Source organism: Ahaetulla prasina, chromosome 1, assembly GCF_028640845.1.
Source record: "Ahaetulla prasina isolate Xishuangbanna chromosome 1, ASM2864084v1, whole genome shotgun sequence".
Classification (NCBI taxonomy): domain Eukaryota; kingdom Metazoa; phylum Chordata; class Lepidosauria; order Squamata; family Colubridae; genus Ahaetulla; species Ahaetulla prasina.
Genome location: NC_080539.1, coordinates 47,828,290 through 47,854,585, shown reverse-complemented (window position 1 = coordinate 47,854,585; position 26,296 = coordinate 47,828,290). Strand labels below are relative to the sequence as shown.

The following is a 26,296-nucleotide window of genomic DNA, read 5'->3' as shown; positions in this document are numbered from 1 at the left end:
CAATGATGATGAGCCATGTGTGCAAAATCTAGCGCACATGTTTCATGTTTGCGGCATGACATGCTGCTTGAGGCCTGCGTTTGGGGAGGAAAGTTATGTAGCTTCTATAAAATGTCATCTGTCCCACGTTTAGGAAAAGGAAAACTCTATGTCACCTTCACAGTTTTTCCCATCACTGAAGAGCTTGTATCCAGGGGGGCAGGAGCAATGGTACGAGCCAGGAGTGTTGATGCAAGCATGCATACACAGACGAGGGACTCCCTCCAGCTTGTAAATTTCACATTCATTGACATCTGCCAGAAAAGAAACTGACATGACAATCCTGCAGGAACAAAATGCATCACTATGAGGGTGAGCTAGCAAGGAGAGTGAGAAGTGTTCCTGGGATATGACTGCTACTGATATCATAGATAATGCAGTTTATATTGTTAGGGGGAGGGGAGATAAGTGTAACCATGATTTAGCCATTAGCTATTGCTTTTAAAAATTGGAGCAAAACTGAGTAGATGGAAATTGTAAAAGCAACCAGGTCCTGATATTAACAGTCCAAATGACATGTGTCTGTAATGACGTTGGTTTCTTGGTCAGGACTACCCCAAGGTGTGAAATACAGAGATGAAATACTAGTGCTACCAATAACAGATGTTGATGTTGAAACTGGGATTAAACTGATCTGGAAGCAGGAACAGCTCATCACTTTTTCTACTCATCACTACATTCTATTCAGATGTATCGTTCAAATGATCTCTTACCCTGGCAAATACTGTTTTCTGTAGTGCCACTCATATGGAAGCCCGCTTCACAGCTGCAGTGTTGCATTCGATCTAATTTGGCACAGCGTGGCTTGCGACTAAAAGCTGGGTCATTGGTTATGCTCCATGCTGGAGGTACTGAAAAAAGTAGGAAGAAATTACTGATAGAAGAAAATATTTGTAGCTCAGGGTTAGCCTGTGGGGCCCTTGGTGTTCTCTGAACTTGGTGGTTTTCTTGAAGACATTTTATTACCAAACTAAGTAACATTATCAGTGTTATTAGGAAGTGGGGTTTGCTCTAATTTTATATATTTTTTGCTGAAAACATTTTTTCTTTCCCTTTATTTACTATTTTTTTCTCTTTCTTAAAGCTGTGCTGTTTTTCTTACTGTGTAAAATTCTTCAATAAAAATTAATTTAATAAAAGGAAAACCTAAGAATCAGATCCAGTGTGGTGTAATAGTTAACGTGTTGACTAATACTGGGGAGACAAGAATGAAAGCTTGCTGGGGAAAATTGGTTCAGTCATTCTCTACCTTGTAGAGTTAAACTGAAGAAGAAAACGCTATATCTGGCTCTTGAGGAAATACAGGATATAATTATAACAAATAAAAATTGTTCCTCCTCTTGACACAACCTTTCTTTATACTATTTCTTTCCTTTTCCTTATAATTGTTTTCATATTTATGCAAAGAGTGGTTTTTCTCCCTTCTAAAATACATTCAGATTTTTTTCTGCCTTTTGCAAAAATAGAGGAAATTGCAAGTATACACTTTACAGCAAATCCTAATTTAAACAGCTATTTATGACTTGAGCTAACCATTGTTTGCCACGTACTATGCATCTTCCCTTGATGCTTAAAAGAAAGGAGTGAAACATTTCAATTCCACCATCCTTAACCCTTGCCCCCCCCCCCAGCAAAATACAAACCTGTCTGGGTTTGATACTGGCAATTGGGGCCCATCCATCCCTGTGAACAAATGCATTGAACCTGGTCACCTGTCTCTGTACATGTTCCTCCATTCCGGCACTGATTTGAGCACAGACCAATATCTGATTAAAGAAGGAAATTACATACTTAGAAAGTTTGCTTCTTTCAGCTCACAAGCTGCATTGTGTAAACATATAAAAGGTTGCCTACAGAAAACAATTGTCCTTGGATGACAAACAAAATCACTTGCTATGAAGGGATAATGTAGTCTCTGCGTTGGCTTTTGCACATGTGCATTTGAACAAATTCATAAAAAGTGTGAAGAGAGAGTTGTAGTTTTAGGTACTTCTTACCATCTTCAGCAGAGTGAGTATTCCACCAACTCTAGCAAGGGCAGGAAGTTGTATCCTTTCTCTTCACTGAGGGAATCTTTCTGGATCTTGAATTTCAAAGACTCACAGAGGTTTCTGTGCTTTAAATGGCAATATTTATGACTACCTCCATGGCGCTCCATGGCATAGGGCTGGGCTACTTACGGGACCGTCTGCTGCCACCAAATGCCTCTCACCGACCGGTGCGCTCTCACAGAGAGGGACTCCTCAGGGTGCCGTCGGCCAGGCAGTGCCGACTGGCGACACCCAGGAGAAGGGCCTTTTCTGTGGGGGCCCCCACCCTCTGGAACGAGCTTCCCCCAGGTCTTCACCAACTTCCTGACCTCGAACCTTCCGCCACGAGCTTAAGACACATCTATTTATCTGCGCAGGACTGGACTAGAATTTTAAATTTTTAAATGTTTAAATTTTAAATCTGGTTTTAAATGGGTTTTATTATTTATATCTCTATTTTAAATATTCGGCCTATGTAATAAGTTTTTTAAATTAATGTTTTATCCTGTATATATATATGTTTTTTTATATGGCTGTAAACCGCCCTGAGTCCCTAGGGAGATAGGGCGGTATAAAAGTGTGAATAATAAATAAATACCTCAAAATTATCAAGGCTAATTCTGTTACATGGAAGAGAGGAAATCTCCAGCTCATTCTGCTAAGACAGGCCCTCACTCTCGGCTTCCAACCCGAAAACATGTCCTGCTGGTATCAGTCAAAGTGGAAACTTCAACCTGCCTCTTGATATTGGAAGTGGGATCAAAAGGACCATCTCCACAATAATAGCGTTTTTCTAAAAGGCTGAAAGATCTTCAGAACCATAACAACTGCAGATGTGATCCCGCATTTTCTTTTGTAATTGCAGGAAAGAGATGGGGATTGAAAAGCCTGTCTTTGGTTTTTGAAGGCACTATTTTACAAGAAGGAGCAAAGACCCACATAATTCTCTCTCTGAGGAAGCAAGCCAGACGGCTCCACCATTCCTATTGATCTGCCTTTCACCTTTCCTGAGTTTGTTATGCACTGAAATAATAAGTGGGGTGTGGAATTGCTTGAGGAAATAGCCTTTGTAGGATGGCTGTAGCTTTGCATCTGCCAAAAGCCCAACTATTATTATTAGAATATTCTAAATAATCAGAGGTCCTCAAACCATGAAGTTATTGAATAATCACTCTAAGGGGTTTAACTAATCCCCTCGTTTCACACATACTGTTGAACCTTCCAATGAGCTGAAATTCTCATCTGTCCCCCTGGGGAAGTGGGTACTGGGGGCTGTAGTATAAAAAACGCTTTAAGGTGATTTCAAAAGCAAGATTTCTTGCCCACAAACCAGCCACCAACTCCTTTTTGCATAACCCAAGAGTCACTGTGAAAAAAAAAAGATGTAGATTATATGGAGCGCTGTCTTCATTCGTTCGTCGCTTCTGAATAGAAATAAGGGGCTAATGCTGTGAGTCACATCTGTTTAAAGGCAACATTTCCATATCTTCAGCCACAATGGAGGGCTGTGCAAGCAGCCTTCTCACAGTAGCTTAGGCACAGGTTCAATGGTGCATTAGCATTTTGCACAATGAGAAAGGAATTCCTTTAAACAAACAGCCCAGGCTATGCAGACTGTGTGCAGGGGCCTGAAAAATTTAATCTTGCTAAGAAGGAGCGTGTGAAAATTTAAACAAAACAGAGCAAAACAACAACAAAAAAGGCAAGCTAATTCCTCCTCCTCTTCCATCATATTGGGCACATGTATGGATGTATATGCAAGTTCATCTCATCCATCCTTAACTTGACACGCCCTTTACACTACGATAGTGCTTAAGACGAAAGGAAGGAAAGGCTGCATTTCAAAGGACAGAAGAGGGACTTTACTCAAAACTCTGCATTGAGGAATGTCTTTCTATCTCAATTCCTATTTGTGATTCCAGTCATTCTTTTCCAGCATTGAGGGGGTGGGGAATGTCCAATAGCATATTGTGACAACTGGAAGTGCTGAGAAAGATATGTGGATTAACTTTGGATGGGGAGTTGGGGACCCTAAGCAGGATCATTCTGTCATCTAAACAAAAAAGCTGGCTGCATCTGGCTCTTCCTTTTTTCTTGTCTGAAAACAATTTCAGTACCCATGGTCATTATTTTAAAAAAATGAACTTTAAAAAATGGATGCCTTCCCCATTCCTTCCCCTCTTTTTTTAGCTTTATTCTTTGAGGTGGTAGACAGAGCCTATTTTTCTGATCGTGTACAATTTGCACTTAAAAAGTCTTTTAATCTGAAAAAAGAGTAAAGTTGTTTCAGAGAAATAAAGCAAACAAACCTCTACCTTCCCTTCTGGATTTTTTAAAAGAATTTTGGTACTTTCCCAAAATCTCAGAATTCTCCAAATTCCTCCGTTTTGTTCAGAGGGGATGTCATTTTAAGATAGAGGAGTAAAAGCTTTCCTAAGCTGACAGGAAAGGAAAAATTCCAATAATAGTAAAGTCTTTCTATCTATATTAGTCTAACTACCCAATGGAACACTGGAAGAAAATTATGTAAAGAGGCTTGAGATTCTGTAGCTTCAACACAAAATAGGAAGGCAGGTGAGCTGCAGCTCAGAAGCTGACAATTACATTCTAAGACTTGCTCCATCTTCCTTCCTATTATGTACCTGCAAAAGATGCCCCTGATACTCTTTCCTTTTTTTTTAATGGTTTCACTTGACTTAGCAAGAATGCTTCATTTTTGTTGTGAAATTTTATTTGATTTGTGCACGTCTTGAAAGATTTGATTAAAAAAAATCCCCACCAGATTCCAGGGGTTTCAAATAACATTTTAATACCATTCTGAAAAATCATTTCCCCCTTTTTAACATCTGCATTTTAATGGCAGTCTGAGAGACAGTAATTTAAGAAGTTATGATTTTTTTTCTGGCTTGGAGACAAAAGAAAGAAGGAAAAAACTTTATCTGGGTAATAGCTGTTTGTCAAAAGCTAAGGAGCACGGAAAGAAAGAAGAAAGCATCTAGAAACCAAAGCTTATTGCATTTTATTCCCCTTAATTACATAAGAGAAAGACGAGGAGCAGAATTGTAGGCTTTAAGTATAAACATACATTACATTAATGAGAAATTGCTGATTGGGAGTTTCGTAATTGTGGCTCTAGAGTTTATGTAATGCTAATTTATTTAAATAAGTAGTATCCCAAGATGTAATTAGCAATGCACTTATGTCTGGTATTAGGTTAGATTGGCAAAAGCACCTATTAGCAGTTGTAATAGCCTTATTTAGCAAGTGTCTTTTTTCACTCATAATCACTTGCTATTTCAAGCCATGTTTTGGGATAAAGCAGATTGTGTTCAAGCCTAATACTTGTGCAATTCAGATATGAGAGAGCATAATTTATACAAGTTAGGATGAAATAGTATATGGATGTTCTCCTAGCCTGTTTCCCAGCTTCCGGTGGGACTGGAAAGCCTGAAATTCAGCTGGCCAGTGCGCCATGCAGGCTGAGCTAGGGCAACGCTCATGTGCCCACAAATATGGCTCCCCGTGCCACCGGTTCACCATCACGGTCCTAGCTGATCAGCTATAGGATCTGGGTAAAAACAATAAAATTTCTAAAAAAAATTTAAGTCTTTCGGCCATAATCGTCATAAAAATTTTGTAGTCTGAATTTAATAGGGATATCGGTCTTTAATTTTTAATGTGTGTCAAGTCAGAATTTTCCTTTGGGGTCAATGTGATTGTCACTTCTTTCCAAGAAGTTGGAATTTTTGCTTCGTTTAAGACATCATTACATGCATCCAACAGGACAGGACTCAGTACTCCCTGGTGGTTCTTGTACATCTCTCATGGCAGTCCATCAGGACCTGGTGCTTTATTTATCTTTTGCTTTTTGATTGCCTCCATTAATTCTAATAATGTTACCTCTTTGTTTAATATCTCCTTGAATTCTATCAGGACTTTGGGCAATCCTATTTTCCGAAAATATTGCCAAATTTTATCTTCCCCAATCTTTTCTTTATCTTCATATAGTTTTTTAAAGAACTCATACGTTTTCTTTTCTTCATTTTGATACATCAATTTTCCCTCATCATTATATAATTTATTAATCCATCTAGTATCCCTCTGTTTCTGCAATCTATATGCTAGCCACCACCCTGGCTTGTTTGCGTTTTTTAAAAAAGTCTAACACCTTTTATTTGCTGAGCTAGCCCCCCTTTTTCAATAATATTTAATTTATGTTTAATTTCCCCAGTTTGCTGTTTGAACTCTTGTTTATTTGGCTCTTTTTGTAGTCCCTTTTCCATTCTACTCAATTCTCTTCCTAAACTTACTTTCTTTTTTTTTTGTTTATTCTCCTTGGCCATATACTCTATCGCAACTCCTCTCATGAAAGCTTTCGTAGTATCCCAGTGATTTTGGTTATTTGTGTCTTCTTTTTTGTTGTCTTGGAAGAATAAACTCATTTGTTCATCCATTCTCTGTTTAAACTCATTTTGGTTAAGGATTGCTTTTTTCGAAGTCCATCTTTTTGTCCTTTTTTGCCCTCTCCATTTAATTCCAATAGGGTTGTGGTCTGCCCATGAGTTTATATCAATTTTAATTTCTTCAATTTCTGAATCCAGTTCTAATGATACCCATGCTATGTCAGTCCTAGACCATGTACTATGTCTTCCTGAATAAAAGGTATATTGTTTCACTTTTCTATTCCTTTCTCTCCAACTATCTTTGATACCTAACTCCTCCACCATTTGAAAGAACATAGTAGGCAGTATCCTTTTAGTACTTTTCCTCTTTTTATCACTCTTATGATCAATTCCCTATCAACGATTGCGTTGAAGTTCCAACTATACAGATGTCGTCATATTCCAATTCTCCAATCATCTTGTGTAATTTTTTATAAAATCTCATTTGGCCCTCATTTGGTGCATATAGTCCCACCGACAACTTTCTTTCCATTTAATCTTATCTCAATTATTAATATCCTTCCCTCCTCGTCTTTGCTAATCTGCTTTGCTAGAATTCCTTCTTTGATATATATCTCAATTCCCCCTTTTTTTTGTTGTGATAGGGTTGTGAACATATTCCTCAATTTAGGACATTCTAATAATTGTCGCTGCGATTCCTTTATATGTGTTTCCTGTAACACAATTATATCCAACTGCAATTTACTCAGTTTATTGAGGTAATTTTTTCTCTTTATCGGCGAGTTTAAGCCATTAACATTTACTGATAGAAGTGTTATTCCCTCTTGTGCATCTCTACTTCTGTTTAGATCTCGTCGCCCTCGTCTGTCTAATTTCTGAGTGTTCTTTGTGCTTGCTTTCATTATATCCTTCTATATCCATTCTTATCCATCCATTTCATTATATCCATTCTTCCTTCCTTCCCATTTCCTCTTTCTTTTGTTGAGGCTTCTATCACTTCACCTTCTTCTCTTAATTCTCTTTCCTCTAATTCATCAACACTGCCAATTTTTTTTCTGTAAAATTCTTCCACTTTGTCCACCGTATCAAGCCTAAGTCTTTTTTCCCGCCAAGTTACCATAATACTTCTGGGATCAGCCAATGGAAGTTGGCGTGTTAGTTTGGACGTCAAAGTCTGGTAGGGCCTTCTCAATTCTTTCACTCTCCTGGGTACTTGCTTAAGAACCACCAACTGTCTCCATCCATAGTCCAATGGGTCATCTCTTGTCCTATGCAAAATTTCATCACGGATTGACTTCTTTACAAACCTGATAGGAACCTCTCTTGGTAGATTGTGCCTCCTTGCATAATTGGTGTGGATTTGATGAGTTTCATTCATCTCAATCACCATTTAAATTTTTTAGTTTTAAATTGGGGTTTTTTAGATTATATATTTTAATTTATCGGCCTAACTGTATAATAAGTTTTTTAATCTATTTTTAATTGTATATTGTTTATTTTTATCTTGGCTGTACTGTACTGTACCCTGAGTCCTTCGGGAGAAGGGCGGTCTAGAAATCTAATAAAATAAAATAAAATAAAATAAATAAATAAAATTTCCTCTTTTCCAATACCTAATGCTCCTGCCAACATATCTGCCATCATCTCCGGCAGATCTTCACATTTATTTTCCTTCATATTTTGAAAACGCAAGTAGTGGGAGGCTTTTTCTGTCTCTAATTGGATAATGGTTGATTCAAGTTCTTTATTGGCTTGTATTAATTTCATATTCATTTCATCCACATGTTTTTATTCCCGACCCATTATTTCTTCCATCTCCTGTAATTTTTGTTCATTTCTCATAATTTGCTGCTGGAAACATTCAAATTTACCATCTACTGACATTATCTTTTCTTTTAGTTCACCGGTATCATTCCTCACTTCCCCTGTCTCCCTTTTCAAATCTTTGTGGTTTCTCAACATTACATCCTGCATAGATTGTAGCATTAGTATTTATTTATTTATTTGTTTGTTTGTTTGTTTGTTTTCTATACCGCCCTTCTCCTGGAGGACTCAATAAATAATAGATATCATCAATAATTAAACACAATGATAGCGATCCTTCCCAATTTATATTTAAGTTTAAAAACTAAACTATGCAATTTTAAACACTACTACAACTACAATTGTACTCACTATAGATCAATCAGTCAATAACAAGTTCTTTCCCACAATTCTCTTTTTCTCTATCCTCTCTATGGATTCCTTTTTGTTTTCCTATCCTTAAATTAATCCTTTAATTAATCCTTCTTGCAATAGTCATTTTCCTTTCATAAAACTTATTTCCTTCTTAGACAGCAAACGTCTCCCATGTCTCTTTCTGTATGACTCAGTAATAAAAGTCTCTCCACAGTGTCAGTAACCTCCAAGTTAACAGCACTTTACTCTCAGTCTCCACCTTCTAATTGCTTCCAAATTTAATAGTACTCAGAAAAAGAAAAAGCCTTTAAAATCCTTAGTTCCTTCTCTGCCAGTTCAATCTGTTCCAGTGCAGAAACCTCTTTCATGCCCAAACTTGCCTTCGTCGCTGTCTCTCGAAGAGGGCTGCATACATCCTCCTCTTTCCTAGGACCTCCTTCTTCCTCCTCCGCTTTAGAAATCTCCTGGATCGATCTTCTTCCAAGACCACTCTCTCAAGGTTGCCAAAAACGCTTTAAACCAGATCCGTTTTGCCGTTGTCCTGCTAGTCCACCACTATCTTTGTCCAGCTGTCTGCTGTTATCTCCTTCCAGCCGCCATTGCAGGTTGTCTCCTTCCCCTGATCTGCTTCTCTGAGGCTGTCTGCCGCTCGCTTCCTCAGCTGCTGCTGAGGGCTACGCTGCAGAGCGCTTCTTTCTTCCAATCCCCCTCCAAGGGATCTGGGACTCCACAGAATCCGCAGATTGGAAGCAACTCTCTTTAATGGAGAGATCGCTTTCCACAGCTTTCCTCTTTGACAGCTGGCCCCGCCTCCCCAGGAGGTGAATTTTTTCTTCTGGATGCATTGGCATTTTCATCAGTTTTCATTTCAAATATTTTGAGCAGATTTATTTATTTATTTATTTTATTTTATTTATATACTGCCCTTCTCCTGAAGGACTCAGGGCGGTTTACAACCAGGGTAAAAACACAACTCAACTCAGAAAAGTTAAAAAACATATAAAAACTACTTAAATTAAAAACTGAAGAATAAAGACTATAATAAAACCCCAACAAAAAGTTCATTAAGCCAGCCCTGCACAATAAAATAGAAAGGTCTTTAGCTCGCGGCAAAAGGTCCGGAGATCAGGCAGTTGACATATCCTCGGAGGCAGCTCATTCCAGAGGGCAGGAGCCCCCACAGAGAAGGCTCTCCCCCTGGGGGTCACCAGTGTACATTGTTTGACTGACGGCACCCTGAGGAGACCCTCTCTATGGGAGCGCACGGGTCGATGGGAGGCTATTGGTAGCAGCAGGCGGTCTTGTAAATAACCCGGTCCTATGCCATGAAGCGCTTTAAAGGTGATAACCAACACCTTGAATTGCACCCGGAAGAGCACCGGAAGCCAGTGCAGCTCGCACAGGACAGGTGTTACATGGGAGCCTCGGGTTGTTCCCACTATTACCCGCGCGGCCGCATTCTGAACCAGTTGGAGCCTCTGAACCAGTTGGAGACACTGCTAGAGGAAGGGTTCATATTATCATAAAATATCTTAACCACTAAAGCCAGTTTTCCAGACAAGCCTTTTATTGTGTAATCAGTGTGCCTTATGGAATATTCCAGACAACTTTTAATATGATTTGTTGAACAAGCCATAATAGTCAGATTTTATGTATAAAGGTAAACTTAATTGTAGTTACAAAATCTAGTACAATGGCTCAATTTCTTGAAAAAATCCACATTTCTAATGGAAAAACATATACAAGAAAGAAAACAGAATTATGAACACAAAATTAACTGGCTTTAATTGTAACTTAGAAATTCACATTATGTTATACTTTGGCTTTTCATATGGAGATGAAGGTGACAACTACTTCCTCCAAATTTTTTCAACAATAATTCTGTTATATCATTCCCAGTATCTTAGTTCTTGCAACTATCTTTCTAGAACAAATCGTCTGACAGCTGCCAGTTTTCAAATTTCACTGTGCATAGCAAAACATGGTAAGCCCCTCTCTGATGGGGATATTATCAAAACGGCCATGTTGTCTGGGAGTAATTCCTTTTTTCATGATTTCCCAAACAAGGATACAATTATTCAATGCATCTCTGAGATGCCACTTAACAGAAATACTGTTAAAGATCAAGTCCAGTGCATGGCAAGTGATGTTAGTCAGCAGCTCACCACTGACTTACAAAAGGCAACCTATTACTCCATGTGCTTGGATGAAAGCACAGATATAAATAATCATGCAAGGCTAGCAGTAATTTTGCGTTATGCTGTTGGTGATATCTTGAGAGAAGAGCTGGCGAAACTGGTGTCTTTGCCTGAAAGAACACAAGGGATAAATATCTACAATGCTGTGATGGAGGCTTTTTTGTCACAAGACATAAGACCAGAAAAAGTGGTTTCAATTACTAGTGATGGTGCACCTTCTATGGTGGGGGCAACATCTAGTTTCATACAGTTCCTAGAATGCATTTAGAAAATTCTACAACATTTGCAGACAATCCTACAAGCCATCAGGAAATCTACAATAAATTTTCTAGCATTGTAGCAGCTTTAAAGGTGAATTTTAGTAGTAGATTTTTACAGTTATGCAAGATGGAGACAACCCTGTATTTTCTTACTTCTCCAGATAAAGCCAAATTTGAAGAACACGATCTTTCCTGCTTAAACTGGTTAGATTTAGGAAATCTGCAAATTGAGTTATTGGAATTTCAAGAAAGCTCTATCTGGAAAAATAAATTCTATGACCTGAGTGATACACTTGAGAAGATAGAAGAGATGACAAAGGACAGCACAGTTAGTTCTGAAAATGAAATCCTTAAAGTGTGGAATTCTCTGCCAAATAATTTTTAAGTCAATAAAAGCACTTGGGATTGGTTTCCTTACTTTGTTTGGGCCATCTTATGCTTGTGAGCAACTGTTTTCAGCTTTGTATTATATAAAAACTGACACCAGAAACAGACTAACAGTTGACCTGAGTGCTGCATGTGTTGCTCTCAAACATACAAAGTATAAGCCAAGGTTAGACAAATTATCAGCATGCATACAACAGCAAAAATCACATTAATTAAGAGCATGCCAAATGCAAACTTTTACCTTTCAATAAAAAGTTGTTTGTATCATTGAAAGCTCTGTTTTTGTGTGTGTGGGGGGGGATGGGCCTTTTGCCGGACCTTCTCAGTGATGCGAACATTTACTGCGGCTGACCTACTTGCCCTGTGAGATGCCCCTCTCTCGCGGGTTTGGCCCTCCAGATTATCGAGGGCCCACCTTGAGGACGGGCTTTGGAGTCCCGAGAGGTGGCATGCGAAAAATAGGAGGCTTAGGGGTTTTTTAATTAGTTGTTTTAATAGATTTTTTAAGGGGAGTTTTAAAGGGGATTTTAAGGGGAGGAAGACGACGGGTTTGGGTTGGGGGCGGGGAGGGTTGGGGTAGCCCGTCGGGAGGAGACCAGTTCCTGCAGCATGCGACTATTTAATGGGTTTGGAGGTTAAGGGGGGAGAGTGCGTTCCTTTTTGTGAGGGTGGTTCTATTTGCACGGTAAGTGGGAGGGGCAGATATGGCGGAAGGGGGGGATCATATCGGTTTAGGGGGGCACGCGCTCGATGTTTGCAGGCGATCGCGTGCCCCGATCCCTCTGACTTTTCCCGTTCCCCGGATGGTCAAGACCCTCAGAGCCTGGGCCTTCGGCTTATGTTATGCAACGCACGGTCCGTGGCAAATAAGGCCCCCCTAATACATGATCTTATTCAGGGGGCGCCGCGGATCTTATAGGCGTTACGGAGACCTGGTTGGGCACTGAAGGGGGCGTGCCCCTGGTCGAAATGTGCCCGCCGGGCTTCCGTGCATTTCATCAGCCGAGGGCCCAGGGTAGGGGTGGTGGGGTGGCGGTTGTTATTAAAGAGAGTCTAGAGCCGAGGGAGACCACTGTACCTCAGATTGCCGGGTGTGAATCCCTCTTTGTGAGATGGGGTCATAGGTGTCAGATGGGCTTGCTGGTCGCGTACCTGGCTCCTTGCTGCGTGACGGCTGCCCTGCCCGAGCTCCTGGAGGTGCTTGCTGGGGTGGCAGTGGAGACCCCCAGACTTTTAGTCATGGGGGACTTCAACTTGCCATCTGCCGGCTCGTCATCACCAGTGGCTCGGGAGTTCATGGCCTCCATGACGGCCTTGGACCTGACTCAAGTAGTGGATGGCCCCACTCACATCGGGGGAGGCACACTGGATTTGATTTTTATCTCTGGTCAGTGGTTGAAGGATCTGGACTTGAGAGATATAGTCACAGAACCTTTGTCATGGTCAGATCACTCTCTCCTTCGCCTAGACTTTCTGACCGCTACCCAACACTGCAGGGAGACGGAACCATTACGTTGGTACCGTCCCAGGCGCCTGATGGACCCGGAGAGGTTCCGGACGGAGCTTGGGCCATTTCCTGAGGGTCTGGCTCATGGCACGGTGGAGGAACTAGCCGCAGCCTGGGAATGGGCTGCGGCTGGGGCTTTAGACCGTGTCGTGCCTCTGCAGCCTCTGACCCGGCGCAGATCCCAACCGGCTCCTTGGTTCTCCGAGGAACTGAGGGGGATGAAACGCCGGAGAAGACGCCTAGAGAGTTCCTGTAGGTCCAGCCGTTCGGAGGCTGATCGGACACTAGTTAGATCCTATACTAGGACCTACCTAGTGGCACTGAGGGAAGCGAGGCGTTGCTACGCCTCCTCCCTCATTGCGTCGGCAGATAACCGCCCAGCCGCCCTGTTTTGGGTGACCCGCTCCCTCCTTCACCAGGGGGAGCGGGATGACCCGTTGCAGGGACGTGCTGAGGAGTTTAACGGTTATCTATACGGTAAAATTGTTCAGCTTCGGGACGGTCTGGACCAAAATTGCGGTGATTCAGACGGGGCGTCTGAGGGCAGTCTTGGTGATATTGTCTGGGATGAGTTTGACCCTGTGGCTCCCGAGGACATGGACAGGTTGCTGGGTAGATTGAATGCCACCACGTGTTTACTGGACCCGTGCCCCTCCTGGTTGGTGCTGGCCACTCAGGAGGTGACACGAGGCTGGCTCCAGGCGATTACGAGCGCTTCCTTGTTGGAGGGAGTCTTTCTGGCCGCCTTGAAAGAGGCGGTGGTGAGGCCCCTCCTCAAGAAGCCTTCCCTGGACCCGGCTGTTTTAGGTAATTATCGTCCGGTCTCCAACCTTCGCTTCGCGGCGAAGGTTGTAGAGAGTATGGTGGCATATCAGTTTCCCCTGCACCTGGATGAAACTGTCTATCTAGACCCGTTCCAGTCCGGTTTCCGGCCCGGTTACAGCACTGAGACGGCTTTGGTCGCGTTGGTGGATGATCTCTGGAGGGCCAGGGATAGGGGTTGTTCCTCTGCCCTGGTCCTATTAGACCTCTCAGCGGCTTTTGATACCATCGACCATGGTATCCTGCTGCGCCGGTTGGAGGGATTGGGAGTGAGAGGCACCGTTTATCGGTGGTTCTCCTCCTATCTCTCCGACCGGTCGCAGACGGTGTTGACGGGGGGGCAGAGGTCGGCCCCGAGGCGCCTCACTTGTGGGGTGCCGCAGGGGTCGATTCTCTCGCCCCTTCTGTTCAACATCTATATGAAGCCGCTGGGTGAGATCATCAGTGGCTTCGGTGTGAGGTACCAGCTGTACGCTGATGACACCCAGCTGTACTTTTCCACACCGGGCCACCCCAATGAAGCCATCGAAGTGCTGTCCCGGTGTTTGGAGGCCGTACGGGTCTGGATGGGGAGAAACAGGCTCAAGCTCAATCCTTCCAAGACAGAGTGGCTGTGGATGCCGGCATCCCGGTACAGTCAGCTGAGTCCTCGGCTGACTGTTGGGGGCGAGTCACTGGCCCCGATGGAGAGGGTGCGCAATCTGGGCGTTCTCCTGGATGAACGGCTGTCTTTTGAAGACCACCTGACGGCCGTCTCCAGGAGAGCTTTCCACCAGGTTCGCCTGGTGCGCCAGTTGCGCCCCTTTCTAGACCGGGATGCCTTGTGCACAGTCACTCACGCCCTCGTGACGTCTCGTCTGGATTACTGCAATGCTCTCTACATGGGGCTCCCCTTGAGGGGCATCCGGAGGCTTCAGTTAGTCCAGAATGCGGCTGCGGCGGTGATAGAGGGAGCCCCTCGTGGCTCCCGTATGACACCTATCCTGCGCAGACTGCACTGGCTACCTGTGGCTTTCCGGGTGCGCTTCAAGGTTCTGGTGAACGTCTTCAAAGCGCTCCATGGCATAGGGCCGGGCTATTTACGGGACCGCCTACTGCTACCGAATACCTCTCACCGACCCGTGCGCTCTCACAGAGAGGGACTCCTCAGGGTGCCGTCAGCGAGACAGTGTCGTCTGGCGACACCCAGAGGAAGGGCCTTCTCTGTGGGGGCTCCCGCCCTCTGGAACGAACTCCCCCCAGGACTTCGTCAACTCCCGGACCTCCGAACCTTCCGTCGCGAGCTTAAAACACACTTATTTATCTGCGCAGGACTGGATTAGTTTTTAAATTTGTGGGTTTTTTAATGGGTTTTTTATCATTTATTCTAAATTTTAATTTCGGCCAATTGAATAAGTTTTTTAATTGTATTTTAATAGTATTTATATTGTAATATTATTGTCTATTTTATCTGGCTGTGAACCGCCCTGAGTCCTTCGGGAGAAGGGCGGTATACAAATTTAAATAATAAATAAATAAATAAATAAATTAAGACAAAAGATGTTAATCACATATGTTGTTTTTTCTAAACTAATACTTTGCAATAAATAAGTGGGTTTTGGGTTGCAGTTTGGGCACTCAGTCTCTAAAAAGTTCGCCATCATTGCTCTAGGTCAGCTTTGTATATAGGCACAATTGCTATGATGGTATTCTTCTAGCTGCACATGTAGAAATTTGTTGTGACAAATAGATGGGTGGTTTCTGTGCTGCAGCCAAGAAATAGTAACGTAGTACCTTTGCAGTGTGGAACTTCTCCAGTCCAGCTGCCATTTGGCTGACACACTCGAGAATTGGAACCAACAAGCTGAAATCCAGGATCACAGGTAAAATGGACTTCATGATCCACCAAATTTTTCGTGCCAAATTTCTTGCCATTCACTGGAGCTTCCAATCTAGGACAGAAGACTGCAAGCAGAATTTGGCAGAAGATAGAGATGGTTAGTAGGTCTCAGAAGGAATAAGACAAACATTAAGAGATCTCCTCTAACCACATGAGATATGTGTGTACATGAGACTTAGTAAACTTAAAATGCAACTCAAACACCACCTGTCTCACAAGTCATACCATGCCTTTCTAATCTTAAATTCACTTACTGTAAATTGATTAATTTAGGGATGCTCAAATTGTCCATATCATTAAAACTTTGCATAATTCAGTTATGAACTATGCATCCCCCAGAAACATTCAGTTCGTGATTTCCGAACTTCATAATTACCTGGAAATAATCCAATTATTTTGTAAATTATAGATAATAAACATAACATATTTGAACTGACTCTTTTGGGAAAGCTTGCATTTGTGTGATATAAAAATCTTGATAGTTTTTTTGGGAAGAAAGAGCACTTTGTTTTTTTACAATTGCACTAAACCTGTTTCAGAATATTTGTTTAGATACTTCACAATCTCTATATAATGCACGAGTTTACATAATATATCCAGCTCTTGAATAAACAATCACATTTTAGCCCAGTGTGTTGTGTGAACTTGGGATCAAGTGATTTGTCTGTGGTGGTTCAGTGTTTTGCATAACTTATAACATTGAGTTAATTCAATAAAAATATCTTCGCCACCCTGAGTGCCCTTCCATCGTGTTGCCTTCCTGAATGACTGTGCTGCCCAGGGAATATTGGAAGTTGATATCGCATATTACAAATCTATATAAGTTGTCCTCATTGGACATTGAAGAAATCCAGAAAAAATCATGGTCCAATTAACCAGGAGTGTAACTATTGTGTATGGATAGAGACAGATGTTTTCTCAGATCTTGGAATATTTCTGCTGCTTTAAAGATTCCATTGAGGGTTCAGTGAGAAGTCCTACTCTCCCAACAATGGTGAAAGGCATCTGGCACTATTGCTTGCCCTAAACTGAAGGATAAAATGGCTGGTTTAAAAGGGAATGGCTGGTGAATAGCTACTAGCTCCTGTCAGCTACATTTTTTTGGAGGAAGCATGTTGGTTAATTTTTTGGGTGACAACTATTTTAATTGTGAGACTGTACCACTGAATAGGTTCATTTTGCATGCTCTGTGAGGGGTTCCAGTAGTATGCTACTTGCGCAGGAATGGATTTGTGGACAATATATAACTGCAAAGAAATAGACACTGCAGCATTACTTTCTGTTGTTTTCAAAAGAATGTGGCTTTGTATAATCACATATGACTGAGAAATGCCTTTAAAATTAATAATAACTATAAAATCCATAAAAATTAACCCAGCCCAGCGAATAAAAGATGTGTCTTCAGTTCGCGGCGAAAGGTCGAAGGTCAGGTATTTGGCGTAAACCGGGGAAGTTCGTTCCAGAGTGTAGGAGCCCCACAGAGAAGGACCTTCCTGGGGCCGCCAGCCGACATTGCTTGGCGGACGGCACCCTGAGAAGTCCCTCTCTGTGAGGCGTGCGGGTCGGTGGGAGGCATATGGTAACAGTAGGCGGTCCCGTAAGTACCCAGGCCCTAAGCCATGGGCGCTTTAAAGGTCATAACCAAAACCTTAAAGTGCACCCGAAGCCACAGGAAGCCAGTGCAGTCTGCGCAGGAGAGGTGTTACATGGGAGGTACGCGACACTCCCTCTATCACCAGCAGCTGCATTCTGGACTAGCTGAAGCCTTGAGTGCACCTCAAGGAGCCCATGTGAGAGCATTACAATAATCCAAGCGAGAGGTAGCAGTGCGTGAGTGACTGTGCACAAGGCATCCCGATCAAGGAAGGCGCAACTGCGAACCAGGCGAACCTGGTGGAAGGCCCCCTGGAGCGGCCGTCAGATGATCTTCAAGCGACAGCCGCTCATCCAGGAGGACCCCTAAGTTGCGCACCCTATCCTTTGGGGCCAATAACTCGCCTCCAACAGTCAGCTGCAGCTGCAGCTGACTGGATCGAGGTGCCGGCATCCACCGCCACTCCGTCTTGGAGGGGTTGGGCTTGGGGCTGTTTCTCCCCCTCCCGACCCCGACGGCTTCCAAACACCGGGACAGCACTTCAACAACTTCATTGGGGTGACCTGGGGTGGAGAAGTACAGCTGAGTGTCATCAGCGTACTGATGGTACTTCACCCCAAAGCCACTAATGATCTCACCCAACGGCTTCATGTAGATGTTGAACAGAAGGGGCGAGAGAATCGACCCCTGCGGCACCCCACAAGTGAGGGCCCTCGCGGTCGACCTCTGCCCTCCTGTCAACACCGTCTGCGACCGGTCGGAGAGATAGGAGGAGAACCACCGATAAACGGTGCCTCCACTCCCAATCCCCCAGCCGGCGCAGCAGATACCATGGTCGATGGTATCAAAAGCCGCTGAGAGGTCTAATAGGACCAGGGCAGAGGAATAACCCTGTCCCTGGCCCTCCAGAGATCATCCACCAATGCGACCAAAGCTGTCTCCGTGCTGTAACCGGGTCGGAAGCCGGACTGGAACGGGTCTAGATAGACGGATTCTTCCAGGTATTGGGGTAGCTGACGCCACAGCACTCTCTACAACCTTCGCAACAAAGCGAAGGTTGGAGACTAACGATAATTTCCCAAAATAGCCGGGTCCAAAGAGGGCTTCTTAAGGAGGGTCTCACCACCGCCTCTTTCAAGGCGGCAGGAAAACCCTTCCAACAAAGAAGCATTTATAATCCTCTGGAGCCAGCCTCGTGTCACCTCCTGAGTGGCCAGCACCAGCCAGGAAGGACACGGATCCAATAAACATGTAGTGGCGAGCCTCCCAACAACCTGTCCACGTCCTCGGGAGCCACAGGGTCAAATTCATCCCAAACAGACTCAACAAGACGTGCCTCCTCTCCCTCGCTTGGATCATCCCAATTTCGGTCCAGACCATCCCGGAGCTGAGCGATTTTGTCATATAGATAACCACTAAACTCCTCGGCACGTCCCTGTAACGGGTCATCCCGCACCTCCTGATGAAGGAGGGAACGGGTCACCCGAAACAGGGCGGCCGGGCGGTTATCTGCCGACGCAATGAGGGTGGAGGCGTAGGAACGCCTCGCCTCCCTCATTGCCACTAGGTAGGTCCTAGAATAGGACCTAACTAGTGTCCGATCAGCTTCGGAATGACTGGACCTCCAAGTGCTCTCTAGGCGTCTTCTCCGGCGTTTCATCTCTCTCAGCCCCTCGGAGAACCAAGGGGCCAGACGAGATCTGCGCCGGGTCAGAGGCCGCAAAGGCACGACACGGTCCAAGGCCCCAGCCGCGGCCTGTTCCCAGGCCGCAACTAGTTCCTCAGTCGTGCCGTGGGCCAGATCCTCAGGGAATGGCCCAAGCTCCGTCAGGAACCTCTCAGGGTCCATCAGGCGCCTGGGACGGAACCAGCGTGTAGGTTCCGTCTCCCTGCGATGGTGGGTGGCGGTTCGGAAGTCCAGACGAAGGAGAAAATGATCTGTCCATGACATTGGTTCTGTTACTAAATCGTCTAATATCAGATCATTTAGCCACTGACCAGAGATATAAATCAGATCCAGCGTGCCTCCCCCCATGTGCGTAGGGCCATCATTTACTCGAATCAGGTCCAAGGCCGTCATGGAAGCCTGGAACTCCCGAGCTGCAGTCGATGATAAGCCAGCTGATGGCAGTTGAAATCCCCATAACTATCAGTCTGGGGGTCTCAACTGCCACAGTGGCAAATAACTCCAGCAGCTCGGGCAGGGCTGTGGTCACGTAGCAAGGAGCCAGGTACGTGATCAACAAGCCCAACTGATTCCTATGGCCCCACCGCACATAGAGGGATTCACAGCCGGCAATCTGAGGAACAGTGGCCTCCCTCGGCTCTAGATCTTCCTTAATGACAACCGCCACCCCTCCACCCCTACCCTGGGCCCTCGGCTGATGGAATGCTCGGAAACCTGGGGGGCACAGTTCGACGAGGGGAACCCCCCCCTCTGGCCCCAACCAGGTCTCCGTAATGCCCATAAGGTCCGCGGACTCCCCCTGAATAAGATCACAATGCACGAGTTTACATAATATATCCAGCTCTTGAATAAACAATCACATTTTAGCCCAGTGTGTTGTGTGAACTTGGGATCAAGTGATTTGTCTGTGGTGGTTCAGTGTTTTGCATAACTTATAACATTGAGTTAATTCAATAAAAATATCTTCGCCACCCTGAGTGCCCTTCCATCGTGTTGCCTTCCTGAATGACTGTGCTGCCCAGGGAATATTGGAAGTTGATATCGCATATTACAAATCTATATAAGTTGTCCTCATTGGACATTGAAGAAATCCAGAAAAAATCATGGTCCAATTAACCAGGAGTGTAACTATTGTGTATGGATAGAGACAGATGTTTTCTCAGATCTTGGAATATTTCTGCTGCTTTAAAGATTCCATTGAGGGTTCAGTGAGAAGTCCTACTCTCCCAACAATGGTGAAAGGCATCTGGCACTATTGCTTGCCCTAAACTGAAGGATAAAATGGCTGGTTTAAAAGGGAATGGCTGGTGAATAGCTACTAGCTCCTGTCAGCTACATTTTTTTGGAGGAAGCATGTTGGTTAATTTTTTGGGTGATAACTATTTTAATTGTGAGACTGTACCACTGAATAGGTTCATTTTGCATGCTCTGTGAGGGGTTCCAGTAGTATGCTACTTGCGCAGGAATGGATTTGTGGACAATATATAACTGCAAAGAAATAGACACTGCAGCATTACTTTCTGTTGTTTTCAAAAGAATGTGGCTTTGTATAATCACATATGACTGAGAAATGCCTTTGAAGAATGTTCTGAGATAGCTGGACACATAGATATTGTTTGAGGAAGCAAAATTATTTTCTCTCCTATTACTACCACTCTGTATGGATGAGCAAAACTTGTAGTAAAACAGGAGGGTACTCTCACTTGTCAACAGTGAAGGGATTATAAATCTTGCTGTACCTCAAATTCTTTTTGATTAATTATTTAGATCCCTTGTTTCTTCTGTAATATGTTTCCATGCATGTGCAAATCTCACACCAAAAGATTTTGCATTGATCATAATACACCACTGTCCAATCTGATGCCTTATTTTCAGACAATTTTAACTGTAGTTCCTAGCCACCACACCACAGCCAGAAGTCTGAGTAGAGGACTGGGCTGTCTTCTGCACTATTATTACAAAAAGCAGAAAGTTGTAATTATATCCCATACTAATCCAGAATTAATTTGCCTTGATTTATACAACCTGCTGAACCATAAACAAACCCCATTATATGATTTTCCACACCAACTACACATTAGCTAACTATGTTTTTGTGTTTTGTGTGGCCAGCCAAAGTGTGAGGTGGCTGATTTTAGGAAAGCATGAGTCATGGATGTAGGATGCCAAGAGGATCTATCTTTATCCTATAATTTCATTTTGGTTAATGAGCTCAATCTGAACAAGGTCCCTGCCCCATCCTCTGAAGAAGTTCTGTATTCTTTTTACCAGTTTGTGGGGCTGGGATAGCTTTAGTCACAGTGTTCTGCAGAGTTGTGAGTCGGTGTTTCATGATGCGTAATCCCTCAACAAACCGTGTTTCCTGGCCTTTGAGAAACTGCTGCAGTTGGCGGATGGTAGCCAGGAGTTGCTGTTTTGTCATGCAGTTCTATGGAAAAGAAAGAAAAATCATAGGTTGATGCATGTAAACATGTCACATTTAGAAACCATAACATTCAATGTATATTGAAAATGATGCATTCTAATGTTTTTTCTAGATTATTTATATCCTGCATTACCTTAAAGAGACAAAAAGTAGCCTGTTAACTTCTTGCAAGTAGAACAAGTTGCCCCATGCCATTCTAGAAAAATCATAATTGAACAATATCAACCTGAAAAAGTAATATTTGGCAGTTCTTAATGAACACACACAAAACAGTGTACTTACCAATGTGTAAGATATTCATTGTGTCAAAAGAACATGCATAATGCTGCTGTAAACACAAATGTTTTATAATATTGTTTATCACTGCTACATAATAGTTTGGCTCTACCTATAAAATTAGACTGTAATTTTATAAAAATAATTTTATTTAAAAAATTTAAAAACAAAGATAAAAACCACTAATATAAAATAAGCAAGAAAAAAAACAAATAGAAAACTTGCAAGTGCAAGAATGAAAGAAAAAGTAATAGAAAAATACAGAAAGAAAAAGGATACAAAGAAGTAGCTTCCATCTTCTTCACAGCTGTTATGAATAGAATTATAAATTTATCTCTTTCTCTAAAATTCCTGACACTCTTCTTTCTATATTCTATCCTGTCTAATTATCAAAACCACAAATCATAATAATTTTTTCTCTTTTATGCATAGTTCATAAGAAGTTTCCAGTCATCAATAAATGTAGATATTGTCTCTAATCAAAGAAATTAGCTTAGCCCTCTCAGCAACTTCCATCATCTGCACCAACCATTCCTCCATAGTAGGTCTTTCTATCTTTGTGCATACAATAATCTGGCTGAGGTTATCTTATACAAAAATAACATTTCATTACTTTTTTCCCAACCATTTGCCTGAAGAGGAAGACTTCTGGTCTCGGTTGTAGAGCAATTTTTAAAATCCTCTAAATTAATATATATTTGAATCCAAAATTTCCTAACTTGTTTACATGTCCACCAAGTGTGATAAAATGTCCCTTCTTGTTTCCAACATACATTTGAAGTGCATTTGTACATTCTACACCAGGGGTCCTCACACCCTGGGCCGTGGACTGGTCCCACTTCATGGTCCATTAGGAACTGGCCCATTCAAGTGAATGAAGCTTCATCTGCACATGCGTGGGATCTAGGTAGCGTGTGCAAAACCATATTTCCCCAGTCCCCAGTGTCCAAATGGTTGGGGATCACTGCCCTACATAATTTCTCTATGCTAGGGTTATATAACAGATTATAATTTAGTCTAGTTGAAACTGCCAAGAAGCAATAGGATAGACAAGGTACAACTGTAATTTCTATTAATAGCAAATAAAGTTTTGTTAGGTTTCCACTTGACTCATTAATATCCCAGGCAGACAATAATAGATCCTAGGAACTATCTTGTCCTCATGTGTCTTGTCCTTTAGGCAGCCTGAATCAATCTGGTCAACACTCTCCAGCTGTGTTGAGATGAATCCCAGAATTTTCTGCCACAGAGCCAGTAAAATGCAAAATGAGAATTTTAGGAGTTGCAGTCTACAGCGGAGATCAGGCTGGAAAAGCTGCCAGAGTACTGACTCCTGAAAAACGGAGTAGGACAACCAGAAACTGAACCTTTGATTGAACTTTCTGGATAGTTCAGGTCAAAATCAGAATCTACTGAATCCTGAGAGCCTCACGAAGAAACAGGAATGGGTATGAGTGAGCAGCCTTCTACTTTGGATGTTATAATGATCAGCAGGAAAATTTGGAGGCCTTTTTGAATGACATTTGAGAAAACTTGTCATCAATGGCTGGCCAGCCAATTAAATGCAAGGGCATAAGGCTGAGTTCCCACTGAACAGCTACTATCACTGCACAACTTTGCATTTCTGTCCTGGACCAAGATGTTCATTCCTGTGTACTTTGGCCTTGAGATATCTGCAGGGAAAGCAGCCAAAAAAGCCCTTTCTTTTTAAGAGGCTGCATTGTTCTCAAAGCAATGATAACTATGGCATTGAAACGTTATCTCTGGACTGATACTCCTAATTGCATCTTAACTGTACTTCTACCCTTTTGATATACAATAACAGTGTATAGATTTATTTTTGCATGTTTTATCACTAAACAAATATATTCATATGTGCACACAACTGCATCCAGGCATTCATGAACTTATGTAAAGTGATTTAACAGCAAGAGACAGATAAAGATGCTATAAAAAGGATTTTTTTGTGAATTAGTTTTATCATTACTCAAAGTCAGTGCTAATATTGGGAACTGGAGTCAGATGTTATTTGTGACTTTTCTCTTTAAAAATTGCAGAATTACATTTATGCCAGGCTTAGGAAATAGTTAGCGAGGCTTTTTCCTGTCCAAGATGCTTATTGTGTGTGGTATGCAGCAGATGCCAAGAAAGGCAAAAGTCGAGCTGTATATTGTTATAAAATCTTTTTATGAAAGGATTATGTTTAACTTAAACTGTTCTGATACACTTAAATACAGTAAACTTTGTAACACTGAATAACTTGCTTTTAGTATATCAGCAAAGTTATTTGAAATCACTAAATATATGGTAACTTGAGTGATTTATTTAGGTATTTGTGGAGCAATATTTGATTTCATTTTCTAGTCTGACAAGGGATTGTAGATACATAATGAACAAACAATATACAAAAACTGCAATTTCTCTTGCAACTAGCTGCCTGATAATACCAATTCAACGGTGAAAGTAATCGTAAACCCAGCATTCCTGGAGCCACACACATTTTTCCTCTAGGCTAACATTCATGGAACTAAGATATCTATGATGATAAAGCTACTTTTCCATATTTCCCCATATAAAATAAAAATGATTGTATCAATATTATTGATCAAATTTATGACTTGCTGTTTTAGATGCCAGTCTATCATTGCATCTTCTACCCGTTTTGTTTTGTGCCCTTCTTAAAGGACCTCACTCTGAACTTAAAAATATCTTCATCATGATGAAAGTATCTTCACCAATGATTTTGATGAGAGGAAGGGGAACTCATCAAATGTTCAGATAACACCAAGTTGGCATGAATAGCCGACACTCCAGAAGATAGGCTCAACATACAAAAGAATCTTGACAGAGTTGAACACTGGGATCTATCTAACAAAATGGAATTCAATGTTGAGAAAAGTAACTACATTTAGGCAAGAAGAACTAAATGCACAGGTACCTGGCTTAATAGTAATAATTATGAGAGGGGTCTTGGAGTGCTAGTAGATAATCACTTAAATAGGGGCCAGCAGTGTGATGCAGCTGCCAAAAAAGTCGCTGTAAGTCCCAAGCTGCACTAACAGAGGGATGGAATCAAGATCACATGAAGTGTTAGTACCACTTTATAATGCTTTGCTAAGATGACACTTGGAACACTGGATCCAGTTTTGGTTGCCACAATGTAAAAAAGATGTTGAGACTCTAGAAAGACTGCAGAGAAGAGCAACAAAGATGATTAGGGGACTAGAGACTCAAACATATAAAAAATGGTTGCAGAAATTGAGTATGTCTACTTTTAATGAAAAGCAGGACTAGGAGTAACATGATAGCAGTTATCTGAGGGGCTGCCATAAAGAAGAGGGAGTCAAGCTATTCTCCAAAGCGTTTGAAGACAGAACAAGAAGCAATGGATGGAAACTAATCAAGGAGAAAACCAATCTAGAACTAAGGAGAAATTTCCAGACAGTGTGAACAATTAATCAGTGGAACAACTTGCCTCCAGAAGTTGTGGATAATCCAATGCTGGAGATTTTAATGAAGAAATTGAATAACCAATTATATGATGGAGCAGGGCTCCCTGATTGAGCAGGGGGTTGGACTAGAGGACCTCCAAGGTCCCTTCCAACTTTGTTATTCTGTTATTGGCTGGCTGTGACAGTTTGGAAGTTGATGTCCATATATCTTTAAGCTACCAAGTTGAGAAACCCTGGGGTAGAGCAAGGCTCCTCTTGTCTGGAAGCATCTGGTTCCCTTCCCACTTGACCTAAAATGAGGCTGTACTGAAAGGTAACCTAGCCAGTCACTTTTTCATTTGCCTAAATTGCTTTTGCAAAAAAAACAACAACAACAACCCCCCCAAAACCCCCAAAACAAGCGAACAAACAAACAAAAAGACAAAGAACAGGTAAAAGAGGAGACAGGTTCAAATTCTTTAAAAGAAAAAGCCACTCTCGCAGTTCCATGCATTCACTGTAGAAAACAAGCTATGGCATTACCTTATATACCCCTAGTAGGAAACAAGGGATGCGTGGCACAGCCCTTACCTGGGAAGCCTGAAGCTCTTGACCGGCCGCTAGGCACAAGAAGAGGACCAGGCTGCAGAGACTGTATCGCCGTGCAGAAATCATGGCTGTGCGCTGCTACTGTTGTGACCGGGGCAGCAAAGTGGAGTAAGGGAGCGAGTTCTTCTCCGCATGAACTGCCGCTCGCCCAGCGCCGGAGGCTGAGCTCTCCTGCCCAGCCAGGATATGGGAGCAGAAGGAGCGGCAGCTAAGGCGCGTGGCAGCTTTCCCCAGCGAGCGAGAAGTGCCTCGCTCCTCGGTTTCCGCTTCTCGTCGAAGACGCCGCAGGCTTTGGCTGCAGAACTGGTCCCTCGGGGGATGGGGAGTTGGAGTTGCTCCCGCTCCCCCCCTCCTTTTAAGTTCATACCTGCGATCGCTGCCTCTTGAAGGGGCTGGCTGGCTCGCTGCCTCCACCAGCATCTCCAGGCCAGGGCCAGCGGGCGCATCTCCCGCGCAACCTGCTGCTTGGGACGGTAGTATTACTTAAAAGAGTTTGAGTTTTTTGGCATCTCCTCTCCTGCCCAAGGAGCCGCTGTAATAATTTATTGGGGCGAACCAGGAGACGGGATGA

The 26,296-nt window shown here is 42.8% G+C and overlaps 1 protein-coding gene across 1 annotated transcript in view; it reads right to left on the bottom strand.

Annotated features, from left to right (window-relative positions):
* The window catches only part of FBLN7 (fibulin 7), a 47,456-nt gene extending 21,514 nt beyond the window's left edge, over positions 1 to 25,942 (bottom strand). Inside the window, exons 1-6 of the mRNA XM_058165102.1 lie at positions 25,708 to 25,942; positions 21,253 to 21,412; positions 15,598 to 15,768; positions 1,683 to 1,805; positions 753 to 890; positions 156 to 293 (exon numbers count right to left, since the gene is read on the bottom strand). Coding sequence (XP_058021085.1) covers positions 156 to 293; positions 753 to 890; positions 1,683 to 1,805; positions 15,598 to 15,768; positions 21,253 to 21,412; positions 25,708 to 25,791 — 814 coding nt within the window. The 5' untranslated portion in view covers positions 25,792 to 25,942. The remainder of the gene's footprint in view (positions 1 to 155; positions 294 to 752; positions 891 to 1,682; positions 1,806 to 15,597; positions 15,769 to 21,252; positions 21,413 to 25,707) is intronic.
* Between the last annotated feature and the right edge of the window lie 354 nt (positions 25,943 to 26,296).